Below are 14,383 nucleotides of genomic sequence, written 5' to 3'. Positions count from 1 at the left end.
TGCCTGCAAAACAAGCTGTCCACACATATTTACAGAACCAGACAAACGTGTGAGTGCACAGGGTTGGCAGCCTTGGGCAATCTCTTGAAACTTAGGGTCCATGTTGGGATTCAGAGGACCAAGATGGAGATGTCCAGAAATCAGAGCTCTCAGGGACTCCAGCATCGCCTAAGTAAAGATACTTCTGCTGGCCAAGTTAACTCACTTGCCTAGAAAAATGCAAACCATGCTTGATGTAAAGCCTTGACAGTGCTAAACACATCTAAAGTGCAGTTAACCACTATTTACCTCAAAACTGAAGCCATATCCTTCTTGATGCTGGTAATAGCATGCTTAACAATTTGATTATATTTAGAAATCAACCCAGCTGATGTTACAGGAAACAGAATTAATCAGGAGCACTTCACCGTGACTGAGATGATAAACAAATCCCTGCGTCTTCTAAAACTCAAAGCCACTCCATTTCTGAATCCCTTCATGGCTGTTTTCAACATTCTGATAAAATTGTGACATAGAGTCATCAAAATGTGTCAGTGGACACACATGCACATACACACATGTATATATAAAGTTATGCCTTGTACACGGTTATTGTGAATTAGAAGGAATCTTGGGTCAAGATATGAAGGAACTGAGGCTTCCTGAGGAGCCGGGCTCCAGGTGGGTACCGAGTGGGCACTCCCAAGACGGTGTCAGATGGGCAACCCTGGGAGTGGATCCCACATGGTCACTTTTCAGGTATTTATCAGCCATGCCATTTCACATTCTCAATTTCTCTGCCTGGTTCTACTTCCCGGAAGTAAATAATATTAAAAACAAGGATGAGAATCAACCCTGTGGGCAGAACCCATCGTCAGCACACATCACAGATGTCCTGGTTCAAGACCACCTGTCACAACTCACACACTCCAGCTCATAGATGAGCCCCAGGAATAGCCACTCTGAACTCATCCTGTACCTTTTTCTCAGGATCCCTGCCACTCCTCTCCATGAGGCAAGGGCACCCAGAGAGTAAGTTTTAAGGAGGTGCTCACTCTCGGGGACTGACCTTGAACTGACACAACCCTGAGGGTGAGAGCCTCTGTGAGAGGGAGCTCCTCAGAGCGGGTGCCTCCTTCAGTGTTGTGCCCTGGGCATATAGCCTCGCTGTAGTCACGGCATCTCAGTAAATGTGTACTGAGTGATACACAATGATACACAACCTCATTCTCACAGAACCTGGGGTTCTGCGTGGTCCAGAAGCACAGGCTCTGGGTTCTGAGATTGTTCTGCTCCTGGCAAGCTGTGTGATACTGGGCTAGTTCCATAACCTTTCTGAAACTTCTGGTTTCTCATCAATAAATGAAGGTAATTCCTGTCTCCCCTGCAAGGCTGTAATAAGGATTAGCTGAGACCATGTGAGTGGTGTGCTTAGGGCAGGGCTTGGCACTCAGACAATAAAAGTGTTATCATCACTGCTCATGGTGCTGGTGACATCCTGATCCACACTGTAGGGTCAGTCAAGACATGAGCTCTAGAAGGTAACCTTCCAATGTCTTCATTAAAAGCAACTTATCACCCTGAATGCAAGATCATCTTAGCTTCTTACTGTGCTGAAGTAGAACAGTATGCCCAGCATTCACCAGTGACCTGGTCTCACTGCCTAGCAACGCACTTCCTGAAAGTCTTACAGGGTCCAGAGTCCAAGTGTGCCAGAGCCACAGACAAGAAGTAGGAAGGGAACCTCAGCCCACGCAGACTACCCAGGAAGGAAAGAAGGCACTGGAGGAGGGGGAGGGTAAGGAAAGTGGGGCTTACTGCTTTCATTTTGTGGATGTTGGACCAATACTTGAAACTGCAGCCGGAGGATGCCTGGATTTTGGGCATCTTGGTCACAGCCCTGCAGAGAGAGGTTGAAGTTCCCGGCTATGTTCCCAGGCTGCTTGTCCTTCAGCCTGAACACCTCGGGGTTGGTGGTGGAGCCTGGGATGCAGTACTCAACCCGCTCCTCCTTCTTCACGCAGTTGGAGACACTGAAGTGGAGGAAGGAGACGCTCGCCCGCAGGTGCGCAGGGATGATGAACTGCCATGTCATGAGCTCATCCTCGGGGAAGCCGTCCGGGTAGTTGGCAGACATCAGGGTGGCGGAGCCTTCACCTTCAAACACAGATTCGATGATGCACAGGCCTGTTGCGGGTGGAACCCAAACGAGAGAATAGGAGGTGATTAGACCCTGCCCTGGTCATCCATGGGTGGGGGGACAGGGGTTAGAGAAGAGGTGAAAGTGGGTCTTAGGTCCTGAGCACTGGGTCTGGATATGGCATGTTTATACTCAATTCAAGGTAGACAGTGAGAATGAGGATACATCAGTGGTATGTGAGTATATGTTTAATAATCAACCCAGCAGGGGAAAAAAAATAAAGCCTTAATTTGTAGCGTCTGCCCACTTCCTTGGTGTAAAGACTCCCACTATAGCTGATTTCAGGCTACCAACAGGAGATGGATGAACGTGGAGTTGGAAGGAGATGGACAGCCCTCTCACCATCACATAGGATTTTCACCATACAGACCCAATGGGCATACCTAACTTCAAAGCAAAAATAGTAAAATGCAGTGTATTAACTAGGAAGTAATGAGTTTTGAGTACTTATTACCTTTGTTCCTAAACTAATTTATTTAATTGTAAGTTTATATAATTTTATTTTTAGTAATGGCTCTGTTTAATACCAGCTCACAAAATTCCAGGACACTTAACAATTGGCACTCATGAGCTGCTGTGGGCCAGCTCTGGCATACAGATACAATTGTATCTGGCATACCGATACAATTCTAGAAACTGTGAAAGAGACAGAAGACGGGAAAAAGACATGAGAAACAGAGTCATTAAGGTCTGTAGAGCCAGTCCCATTTCATTTCTTGAAAACAAGCCTCACATACAAAGGACAAAAGAGTCACCACCTGGTTTGTTTAACAGAGGAGGGTGGGTTCACACCAGGACTGGCCCACATGCTTACAGAAGAGTGGGACTTCCTTTAAGGTATTCAGATGGAATCACACAATTGCCAACATCTGACCATTTCTGATGGAGAGCAAGCGTGATTTTGTAGGTTTCAACCTCAGCAAACAGAGGGGAGGGCATGGCGAGCTCACGTTTTATAGACAACTGGTTTGTGATGCTGAAGCCGGAGACTTTTCTGTTGTGGAACCACGGGAGGGCCAAGGCCATTTTCACTCCCTCTTGCATTTTGATCCGGGACACAGTGCCGTTGCTGCAGAAGGTTCCGATCCTGACCATCTTGGTGTCAACGCGGCTGCTGATGCTGTGAGTGACTCCGTCCGGGCAGCTCTCCCCCAGCCCGATCTGCCTCAGGCGAGGGAGGGAGAACTGCAGTTCTAGACCGATGTTCTTGTTAGCTTTGACATCCCAGATGAAGGTTCTGTTGAGGGTGGGCAACACTGACATTGAGGGCTGAAGATGAACCTCTCCAAAAGGACATGGACCTGACATGCAGTCTGAAACACAGTCACAAAACAATCTGGTCACAAACGCTACTGGGCCACTCACTGCCCCTCCTCAGCCCCTGTAGTGAACTCTTTGGAGGGGGGGTTTTCTAGGGGGCCCACCCATCTCCTGGCTACATGAAAGTTGGCTGCCAATGGCTCACGGATGCATCCCTCTCTGGGGAAGTGCCTTGGCTGGAGGGAGCTGCCTTGGGGCAGAAAAGCCTGAGAGGTTTCCCTGCCCCTGACTCCCATCCCAGCAGGGAGTGTCAACCCACAGCCAATCACTGCCAACCCAGGAGTGAAAAGCCTGACATCCTTGATTCACATGACACAGCCTGGCAATTGTCACTCAAGCTCCAGATCAGCCTGTAGCTAAAACCACATCTTTGCTTGCTGTCCTCATTCTACCCTGCTTTCCTCACTTCTTCACAGGTTTCTCAGGGCACTCTCTTGATTCATGACTTAAAGACAAGAATCCCCATGTCAGGCTCTGCTTCTAGGGAACCAGACCCAAGTCACCTCCTAACTACAAGTTTCCCCTGCTTTTTTTTTTTTTTTTTTTTTTTTGCGGTACCCGGGCCTCTCACTGTTGTGGCCTCTCCCGTTGCGGAGCACAGGCTCCGGATACGCAGGCTCAGCGGCCATGGCTCAGGGGCCCAGCCGCTCCGCGTCATGTGGGATCCTCCCGGACCAGGGCACGAACCCGCGTCCCCTGCATCAGCAGGCGGATTCTCAACCACTGCGCCACCAGGGAAGTCCTCCCCTGCTTTTTGAATGTTCGCTTTATTCCACTTTGCTTTTATGAAAGACTTGCATTGGTACTTGTTTCCCCTAACCAAAATAAATCCAAAGAGAATTTTTGCATTTATGAAAAAAGGTGGAAAGCGTAAAGAGCATTCAGTGTTTGTTTTGCAGGGAGCCATTACAGAGGCAGTGGGTACCCCGAGAGTGGCACCGCCAAGCTTCTTCCCCAGGAACAACACAGCATCTCAGCATCACGCTGCTACAGCTCTGAACTCTGTCCGTGAGCATTTGTGCTTTATTTCAAATTACTTTACACATCCGTTAGCAAGATGTGTCCTAAGGTAATTCCTTCTTTGACTTAACGCCATTTTGACTTGTGAAAAATGTCATAGGAACACTCTACTTTTGGGATAGCACGGGTCGGGGAGGGGGGACCCGCACTGTTTTCCAGATTAAGCTAGTCCAGTTGGTGGATCTCTGCCCAGGCCCTACTGGAAGCCAGAGGGAGGCCCTTTGCAGTGGAGCCTGTGCTTTGGGATACATATCCTACTTCCTCTATACCGAAAGAGTCATGATTTCTCAATTTTTAGGGTACTGCGACAAGCTCTACCTTTTAAAACTGGTTTTTCCATCAACACACTCATCAACAGACTGAGTACGCTCTGAATGTACAGCCCCTTATGGCTGTACAAGGTCATCTTCTTGCCTCCTGGCTTTAATGCTGGTGTTTCATTACCACTGCAGTTGAATTTTTTTTCCCCAAAGGCTAACACTTAATGACATCCTTTGATGTCATCCTTTTTTTTCCCCAAAGGCTAACACTTAATGACATCCTTTGACGTACTTTGTTTCCTAAGCCTTTTTAAAACAAAGGGAGAAACGTTGCTATCAGGGAGGCAATGAAGAGAAAGCAGGCAGCCTAATAGTGAGGATTTTGTTGTCTCCAGCAGGGAATCTGAAAAGTGCAATGGACTTTGGCCACTGTAATGATAATCTGCAAGTCTTTATTGCTGCTCCAGTGGAGTATTTGAAACTACTGCCAACTCGAAATAGAATTATGGGAGAATTTCAGAGCTGTCTAGGACCTCTGAGGTCATCACGTCAAAACTCTAATTTTTGCAAAGCAGTCCTGGAGTCTGGGTGAGTCGTGTGGCGCTCGCAGTGCACACGCCCCTAGGACAAAAGCCCAGGCTGTGTTTGGTCGACTTCCGTTCTTGCCAATGCACTGCGTTGTTTAACCAATAAAACAAGGTTAGATAACAAGGTGACAAATGCAGCTAAAATTATATTTTGTGTGTAGGTAAGGATAGTACCTATTTTTTGGAGCTCGTGGAAACTTCATTGTTTCTATCAAGCCATCTCTTTCATAACTTTTCAACTACACTTCCCATGTTCCCTACTGGGTTCTGTGTTCTTGTGGGATCACTTACCCCCACTAAGGCAGTGGTTCACAGCTCTGGTTCCACACTAGACTCACTTGGAGGACGTTTAAAAAATACACATGCCTGGGCCACCCAAGCGACTCTGATTTAATTCCGTACCAAGTACCGGGAGTCAAAAAGGCCCGTCTCTCAGCCATGGCTCTGCCACCAGCCATGAGACCCTGACGGTGTCAGGTTGTGCAAGCACTTTTTAATTTGTTGCTAAGAGCTTTGTTTTCAGAATGGATACACAAGTAAGAGTAGTCAAAATGATGGGCATGCCTCCAAGTTTTCTGCTCCCCGTCTAGTGCAAAAATGTTAAATAACTAAAATGATTCCTACCCAGAGGATGGAGAAGTGTAATTTCTGAAGCGATTCACACCTCATTTTCCCCAGCACAGACTTCAACTTTCATTAGCTTTAACGGGGCCATTCAAGAAGGGATGACATTGTAAATCAGTTATACTCTAATATAAAATAAAATTTTAAAAAATAATAATTAAAAAAAAGAAGGGATGACTGCAGAGGGGCTAAACTTTGACACTTTCAGAATGTTTATTCAGGAAAGGTTTTTAAAAACAAGAGGCAAGCAGAACACTGAACTTGATTCCAGTGTCTAGATTTATAATCTAAAATTTTTATTTTCAAAACATTTTCAAAAATTGTGAGCATGGGTTTTTATTATATGGTAAACTGTGTGTGGTCTGTGTGTGAGACTGGTCTTGTGAGATGTGTCTTGTGAGATAAGATTGTGGTACCCTTTTCCTTTTTTAAAAAAATAATGTTTATTTATTTATTTGGCTGCGCCGGGTCTTAGTTGCGGCACGTGGGATCTTTGTTGCGGCATGCGGGATCTTTTAGTTGCGGCATGCAAACTCTTAGTTGTGGCATGTGGGATCTAGTTCCCTGACCAGGGATCAAATCCGGGCACCCTGCATTGGGAGGGTCGAGTCTTAACCACTGGACCACCAGGGAAGTCCCATTACCCTTCTCCTTTTTCAAGATGGCAGTCACTTTCTTGGCTTAATTGGTTGTAAAAGTAATGCATGCTTGTAAAAAAAATGACACTACAGAAGAACAGAAAAAAGACAATGAATGTCACCTGTTCCCCTCCCCTACTCACTATAGAAATAATATAAGGCTAGCATTTTGGTGTTTAACCCCCCAGACTTTGGGCTCCATATGATTATGTGTATTCAATAAAGTGGGATTAAACTATACAAACTATTCTACTAAAAGCTGCATTGTTTTCAATGGAACAAAATGACCTGGGGCATCTTTCCATGTCAAATACATAGATTTACTTCATTTTTTTAATAGCAACACACTATTCCTTTGAATTCTTAAGTATATCAATAGTCTTCTCAACTCTGTAAAAGCTTCATTGAGATTTTAATTGTAATTGACTTAAACTCATAAATTAATCTGGGGGAGAAATGACACTTAAAAAATACTGAGATTTTCATCAAGTAACATGGTATATCTCTCCATTTATTTACATCTTCTCTTTGGTCTTTCAGTAAGATTGTACATTTTGCTTCATATATATTCTATGTATTTATTAAGATTAAATACTTAACTAGAACTTTTGAATAATGGTGACCAAAAACACGCATGGTGAGAATCCTTATGTTGTTCCTTGATTTATTGGTAACACTTCTATGTCTGGCTGTTAAATATATTTGCTATCAGTTTTTTTTTCCTGGCCGCACCGCAAGGCATGCAGAACTTTCCCCACCAGGGATCGAACCCATGTCCCCTGCAGTGGAAGCATGGAGTCTTTATTTATTTATTTATTTATTTATTTATTTTTGGCTGCGCTGGGTCTTCGTTGTGTGCGGGCTTTCTCTGGTTGTGGCGAGCAGGGGCTATTCTTTGTCGCGGTATGCAGGTTTCTCATTGCAGTGGCTTCTCTTGTTGCGGAGCATGGGCTCTAGGTGCACGGGCTTCAGTAGTTGTGGCTCACGGGCTCTAGAGCACAGGCTCAGTAGCTCTCTGGCATATGGGATCTTCCCAGACCAGGGCTCGAACCCGTGTCCCTGCATTGGCAGGCGGATTCTTAACCGCTGTGCCACCAGGGAAGTCCCTGTTATCAGTTTTTGATAGATACAATTTATTGGATTAAGAAAACATCCCTCTATTTCTGGTTTACTAAGAGCATTTTATTAAAAACATTTAAGACCATCTATTAAGATGATCAAATGCAGTTTCTTCCCTTTCACCTAATCACACAGAGCAGTACGTTAAACTTCCATCTTCCAATAAGCTCTCCTGCTCTTGTGTTCATCTTTTAATGCAATTTTTTGGGTTTGATGTATTTATATTTTACTTAGGATTTTTTTGGCATGTATGTATATTCATAAGAGATTGGTCTGTGGTCTTCTTTTTTATGTGGTGGAAGATTTTGACATCAGGGTGGTAAGAGCCTTATAAAATGAACTGTGAACCTTTACCTCTTTCAGTGCTCTAGACTAGGGTTTGGCAAATGGCCAAATCAAGCCAAACACCTGTTCTTGTAAATAAATGTGGGATATTCATTGCCCATTTGTTTACCTATTGTCTACGGTTGATTTTGTGCTGTAATGGCAGAGCTGAGGAGTTGTGACAGAGATCATCTGGCACATAATGCCTAAGATATTTACTCTCTGGTCTTTTACAGAAAAGGTTTGTCAACCTACCTCTAGAATGGTTTAAATATCATAGAAATTATCTGCTACTTGGAGTTTTATAGGACTACTCTATGAAACCATCTCTAACTAACCCAAACCCTGTTCTCCTTCACACTGGACAATTTTTCCAATCTCCTCCTTGGTTATTTACTTATTCAGGTTTCCTCCCTTTCTTTGAGTCAATCTGGCTCATTAAATTTTCCCTGAAAATCATTCTGTCATTCAGATTTTCATATTTATTATCATAGTCTCTTACAATTTTAGCAATCTGCTTTGTATATGTCATTAAACCCACATTTATACATTCAATGCTGTATATCTGTAATTTCTCTTTATTTTTTCCAGGAGACTAGTCAGAGTTTGTTTATTTAATTGGTCTTTACACAGAACCAGGTCTTGGTTTTAGTTATCAAACACAGTTTTTAAAACTGTTTTTGTTTTGCTTTGTTTTGTTTTTTGCGGTATATGCGGGCCTCTCACTGTTGTAGCCTCTCCCATTGTGGAGCACAGGCTCCGGAAGGGCAGGCTCAGCGGCCATGGCTCACGGGCCCAGCCACTCCGCGGCATGTGGGATCTTCCCAGACCAGGGCACGAACCTGTGTCCCCTGCATCGGCAGGTGGACTCTCAACCACTGCGCCACCAGGGAAGCCCTAAAACTGCTTTTAAGTACTTTAATTTCTCCTTTTATTTTTATGAATTCCTTCTTCTTAAGGTTTATTTTATCCTTTTTCTTCTCCCATGATCTATTGCCAATTCATTTATTTTCAGTTAAAGGTGAAGTTTTCTGAGCATGGCTTTGATTAGATCAAAAGAGTGTTCTCACTGTTACTGATATATCTGTTAGTTCCTAGTTAGCATGCCACCTTAAAATGATTGGGAAAGTATACCTTTAATTCTTTCTGCCTGATTATTGTGTCTTATGTCAATCTTCTATCTCAAATTATGATTAACAATACCAGATATCTGTAGTTTGTTGAATTCTGATGTGTCATGCACTCTCAATCCATAATTTTATTTCTTCCTCAAAACACCCCTATCGGTTGGTACAATGATTCTTATATTACAGACCAGAAAACTAAATCACAGAGCAGTTAAATAACTCATATGAAGCCATGCGATCAGGCCACATGATCAGTAGCCCTGGCACTTGAAGTCAAACCCAGCTCCCTCAGCCTGCAAAGCTGCTGTTTTTTCCCATTGTGCCTTGTGGACCCATTTCCCCACTCTTATCTTCTCAACCTTCCAATTCTTCTGTCCTCCAACTCCCTTGACTTTTGCTCCTGCTCAGCCAGATGTTTTTAGCACATCAGACAGAGCATCACCTGAGAATCCGTAGCTCTGTTACAAAACAGTGTGGCATAGTGGTTACAGGCAAAGACTCTGGATCCAGAATACTTGGGCTCCCATCTTGCTGCTACACACCAGCTGTGCCATCTTAGGCAAGTTACTTTCTTTGAGAACTTCTCCTAGGGCTGCTCTGAGGATTAAAAAACTGAAACCATGTAAAGCACTTAGAACTGTGAATGGCCACATAAAAGCTAAAGAGAGTGTGGAGTTTCAGAACAGATCTCACCTCCTTAGCAGTAGAGGCTGGCTTAGCGTGTAAAAGAGAGGCAGGGAGGCCAAACAGTCCATGAGTGCATACTTACCAATATTCTTCTGGATCTCGATAACAAAGTGATTCTCTGGATGCTGGCAGCTAAAGGAAAAGACTGCTGTCTCTCCGGCTTTGATGGACAATGGGGTTACCTGTCTTTTAGAAATGATCTCACATTGGTTCGCTGGCAGAGTTGGGGCCCCAGGCTTTATGAGGACTGTAATGTTGCTTCCATGTGGCAGAGCAATCTCGTAAGTTTCTGAAGGAAGGAAGAAAAATGGAGTGAACAGGATGATTTAGGGTTGCCAACCTGCTGCCGTCCCCTCAGTTGGTCCAGGAGGATGACCTCCTTGACCCCTTTGTTCCTTCCCCCAGGTCTGAGAAGTGGGATGATGCACAATGAAAGTATTATCCTCACCTGTGGGCAAGAACCCAGCCACTGAGGGCTGGGCATTGACACACATCTCTTATTTGGCTGATTAATTTTTCTAAAAATTAAAAACACTACACCACATCCTAGGTGTCTGGAGCAGTATGTTTTCAGATACCCATCTGTGCAATATTAAATAGAGAGAAACTGCCACATCTCTTCACAATATGACTGTAGGTGAAAGTCCACACACAGAAACCATCTTTCTGTAGAGAGACATGCTTATCTGTAAAGAGCTGCTGTCCCCTGCCCAGGCCACTTCATATGCCCTGTTCACACATACATGCAGTAGTGGAGGCCGGGAAAACTTGCAGAAATTAGATACAAACATATTGTGTCAATGAACGTGGAAAGTTAAAGCCAAACAATGCTAATACCTCAGACTGGGGCTCAGCAAAATTATTTGAACAAACATTATCAAGCAAGAGAGATGGAGGTTGGTTACTAAACAGAGGGGTGGGTGCACACCAGTCGGGATGGGGCCCTGATTCACAAACAAGCCCAATCTCCTTCCCCTTCCTTTTGCTTTATGGATTTTTAGGTCCTCTCAGACCAAAAGGAAGAGCTACTTTTCCTCTAAGTAGCCACGGTCCCTTCCCTGACTTGGGTTCTGATTGTGGTCTCTGGGTGGCTGATGGGCTGGGAGCAGAGGATGGGAGGCCAGTTGTCTGGCGGAGGGAATCATGGGGTTCACAGAGAGGGGCTGGCGTCGGTGCCTCTGTCCCACCGTGTTCTGCACCAACAGCTGGTCAGCACCTGTTATGGCGCCTTGTACATGGAGGTGCTTGGTAATTGTTTAGCCCGTAAATAGCAATTTAACCAAAAGCTTTACTTTTTCCCTTCCTTTAAAAGATTTTTAGAATCAAGTTTATTGATATAATTTACATACATTATAAAAGGACCTACTTAAGAGTTTTGACAAATGTGTGTGCACACGTACACCACCACAATCAAGATATAAAGATATCCATTACCCCCAAAAGTTCCCTCAGCGCCCTTTGCAGTCGAGCTCCACTCCTGGCCCCAGAAAACTGTAAATTAGCTTTGCCTGACTTAGACCTTCCTGCAAAACGGTGTGCTTACTTACTCCCTCTCGTACCTGGCTGCTTCTGCTCAGCGTGTTTGAGAGCCAACTGCATGGATCAGCAGTTTGCTCCCTTTTATTGCTGAGTAGTATTCCATTGTCTGGAAAGACTGCAATTTATTTATCCAGGCACCTGTTCAGTGACATTTGAGTTCTTTCCAGTTTTTGACCAACCTCGTGCTTTCATTTTACCAGAACTACTAGCCTGCTCGAGAGCTGTACTCACTTCTCCTCCCACTCAGTGCCTGGGCGTGCCTGTGTTCCCACAGCCTAGCTGCTGTGTGCGATCAAACGTTTGGATTTTTGTCAACCTCCTCTTGTTCCCCTCTCCCCCACCATTCACTCTGCACCAGAGCGGCAAGCCAGCAGCTCTTTATATAGGGTGGAAATTGATCTCTCAACCTGTGATAATGAAATGCAAAAATTTCCTCCGGGTCATGAGGGAAGAACTTTACCCTCTTTGGGCCTCTGTTCCCTCATTTGTAAAATGAGGGGATTGGGCTAGAAAAGCTCTACCTTCCCTGCCAGCTCATCTATCATCAGTATCCGAGGAAATAAGAAGCGATTTTGCAAATGTAAGCATTCTCAACTACGGCCCAGCAGTGACACATCTCTCAGAGCACAGGGGCACCAGCACAGCTGGCTTCGTGACTTTGTTTCCAAGAGGGCTCATGTTTGCATTTTTGGAGCAAGACTTCTTATCTCTCTAACCTCAGCTTGTACCCCTCTCCACCTTGGTCACTGTGCTCGGGCCATCTTTGCCTTCTTTCTTGAACATACCAACCTCAGGGCCTTTGCATGTACTGGTCCTGATTTCTAAAATGCTCTTTCTCTAGCAATAGCTGGCTCCATTTTATTATTTGGGTCTCAGCTCAAAGATCACCTCCTCAGAGCAGTCTTCCCCGAACAGCTACCCAAAATGCTCACCCCACCCCTACCCCAGCCATCCTGTACCTGCTTTCCCTTCATCCCTGCTCTCTTCTCTGAGAGGATCCATGTTATTTGTTTCCACCTCCCAGTATCAGAATGCGAGTTGCTGCCTACAGGAAGGCAGCAGGAATTTGCCTGTCTTTTTCAGTGGTAGTCTCAGGACCCAAACAGTGCCTGGTGCCCACATGGAAGCAGAACTGATGACCCTCCCAAGAGCACCATACAAAATCTCCACATTCTTGTCTTTGCCGCATTTAGTTTCTCATAGACTTACTACCATTCCTGTGTTTCAGTTTGGGCTATAAATCTTGGTGGGAACCAGGGACTCTGAGCTTTTGAATTAATAGCCTCAGAGAAAGAAAACATCCTCTGAGGCAGAAGTTTCTTTACTTGAATGCTTCATCTTCAAGCAGCATGGTCACTAAGAATCTTCTGAGAAAGATCGGAAAGCCCAGGGGTTCTTTTAAGATACCAGATTAAAAATGAGTCCAGATGCATGTTCAGAAACCCAGTTGTCAGATGTATATCCGAGCTGAGTATGTCAACCCTTGCGTTCTCTTTCTGTAATCATAAAAAAGGTCTTACCATGTTATCTGTAAAAAATTATTGGGGTACCGGGTCTCTGAAGGCTCGGCACGCTCTCCCGTGGCCTCCAACCCTGGGTCTCCAGGGGGGCTAATTCACTGTCAAGTGAAGCTGTAATCCATCTCGGGGTTGCAGCCTGGCTGGCTAGGTTACCAATTTCTTTGTCATTTCTCCTCTTTGGCAAAAATATTTTAAAGTTCCTGATTCTACAATTATGATTACTGTTACTTTATTTTTGGCTGTACCTCATGGCTTGCAGGATCTTCGTTCCCTGACCAGGGATTGAACCCGGGCCCCCTAGGGAAGTCCGGATTACTGTTATTTTTTTTTTTTAACATCTTTATTGGAGTATAATTGCTTTACAATGGTATGTTAGTTTCTGCTTTATAACAAAATGAATCAGTTATACATATACATATGTTCCCATATCTCTTCCCTCTTGCGTCTCCCTCCTTCCCACCCTCCTTATCCCACCCCTCTAGGTGGTCACAATGCACCGAGCTGATCTCCCTGTGCTATGCGGCTGCTTCCCACTAGCTATCTATTTTACGTTTGGTAGTGTATATATTACTGTTATTTTAATTGAGCGTTAGACCCTAAACAGATCAGCGGTTCCCTAAGGATGGAGGTGGGGGGAGGGGATGGAATACAAAGGGGCAGAGGAGACTTTGCAGGATGAGAAAACCATTCTGTATCTTGACCATGGTGGTGATTATAGGTTGTACACAAATGCCACAATTCAGCAAAACTGTGCACTTAAAATTGGTGAAGTTTATTATGTTTAAGTTACACCTTAATAAATAAAAAAGGGAAAAAAACTTGTGCTAGAAAGATTGTATTTCTACACAACATGGCACTTAATAAATGAAAAAAGGAATAATCATGACCACAGTTAAAATATGGTTTAATAATATTTTGAGGTGGGCCTAGTTTCTCCCAAGGTATGTGTAATAATTTCAAATAGCTGTAAATTAGATTTTGAGAAGAAAAGGCTGATCTTACTAAAATTTCTCCGTTCAGTTCTTCTCTCCTGTTTTCAGCCAGGTCAGTATCCCAAATAATTCTGCATATATGACAATCTATTCCATTATCAATGACAGCCAAAGAAAAATGTACAATCTTTTTTAAAAATTCATTTTTTTTCTTTTAGAATCTGAAATCTTCTATTCATTCAAACATTTTCCGGGTTCATATTATGTTCCAGGGATCATCCAGGGTGCAAAAGATTTAATGTCAAAAAAAGCCCTGGAGTTCCTGCCCCCGGGGAGTTAGTAGTCCAGACTAGTGGTTTCTAAGTGGTCTGTGGAGGGCTTTAAAAATGATGAAGTTCTAAGTTACAGTAGGCCCAACATGGGACCTGGGAATCTGTATCGGAACCACTTTTTTTTTCCCCTCTATGGTGGGAGGTAGGGATTCCTTTTGTCTATTTTTTTCCAGAT

The 14,383-nt window shown here is 44.2% G+C and overlaps 1 protein-coding gene across 4 annotated transcripts in view; it reads right to left on the bottom strand.

Moving 5' to 3' along the window:
* CDCP1 (CUB domain containing protein 1) overlaps positions 1 to 14,383 on the bottom strand; it is a 54,913-nt gene that overhangs the window by 21,385 nt on the left and 19,145 nt on the right. The window contains exons 2-4 of one of the 4 annotated variants that reach the window (XM_032648852.1): positions 9,968 to 10,174; positions 3,130 to 3,492; positions 1,798 to 2,166 (exon numbers count right to left, since the gene is read on the bottom strand). In XM_032648852.1, the coding sequence (XP_032504743.1) occupies positions 1,798 to 2,166; positions 3,130 to 3,492; positions 9,968 to 10,174 (939 nt within the window). Of the gene's footprint in view, positions 1 to 1,797; positions 2,167 to 3,129; positions 3,493 to 9,967; positions 10,176 to 14,383 lie in introns of those variants that run through there. The other 3 variants (XM_032648853.1, XM_032648854.1, XM_032648855.1) reach the window with 3 other exon arrangements.

Source organism: Phocoena sinus, chromosome 11, assembly GCF_008692025.1.
Source record: "Phocoena sinus isolate mPhoSin1 chromosome 11, mPhoSin1.pri, whole genome shotgun sequence".
Taxonomy (NCBI): domain Eukaryota; kingdom Metazoa; phylum Chordata; class Mammalia; order Artiodactyla; family Phocoenidae; genus Phocoena; species Phocoena sinus.
This window is presented reverse-complemented; position numbering and strand designations above follow the sequence as displayed.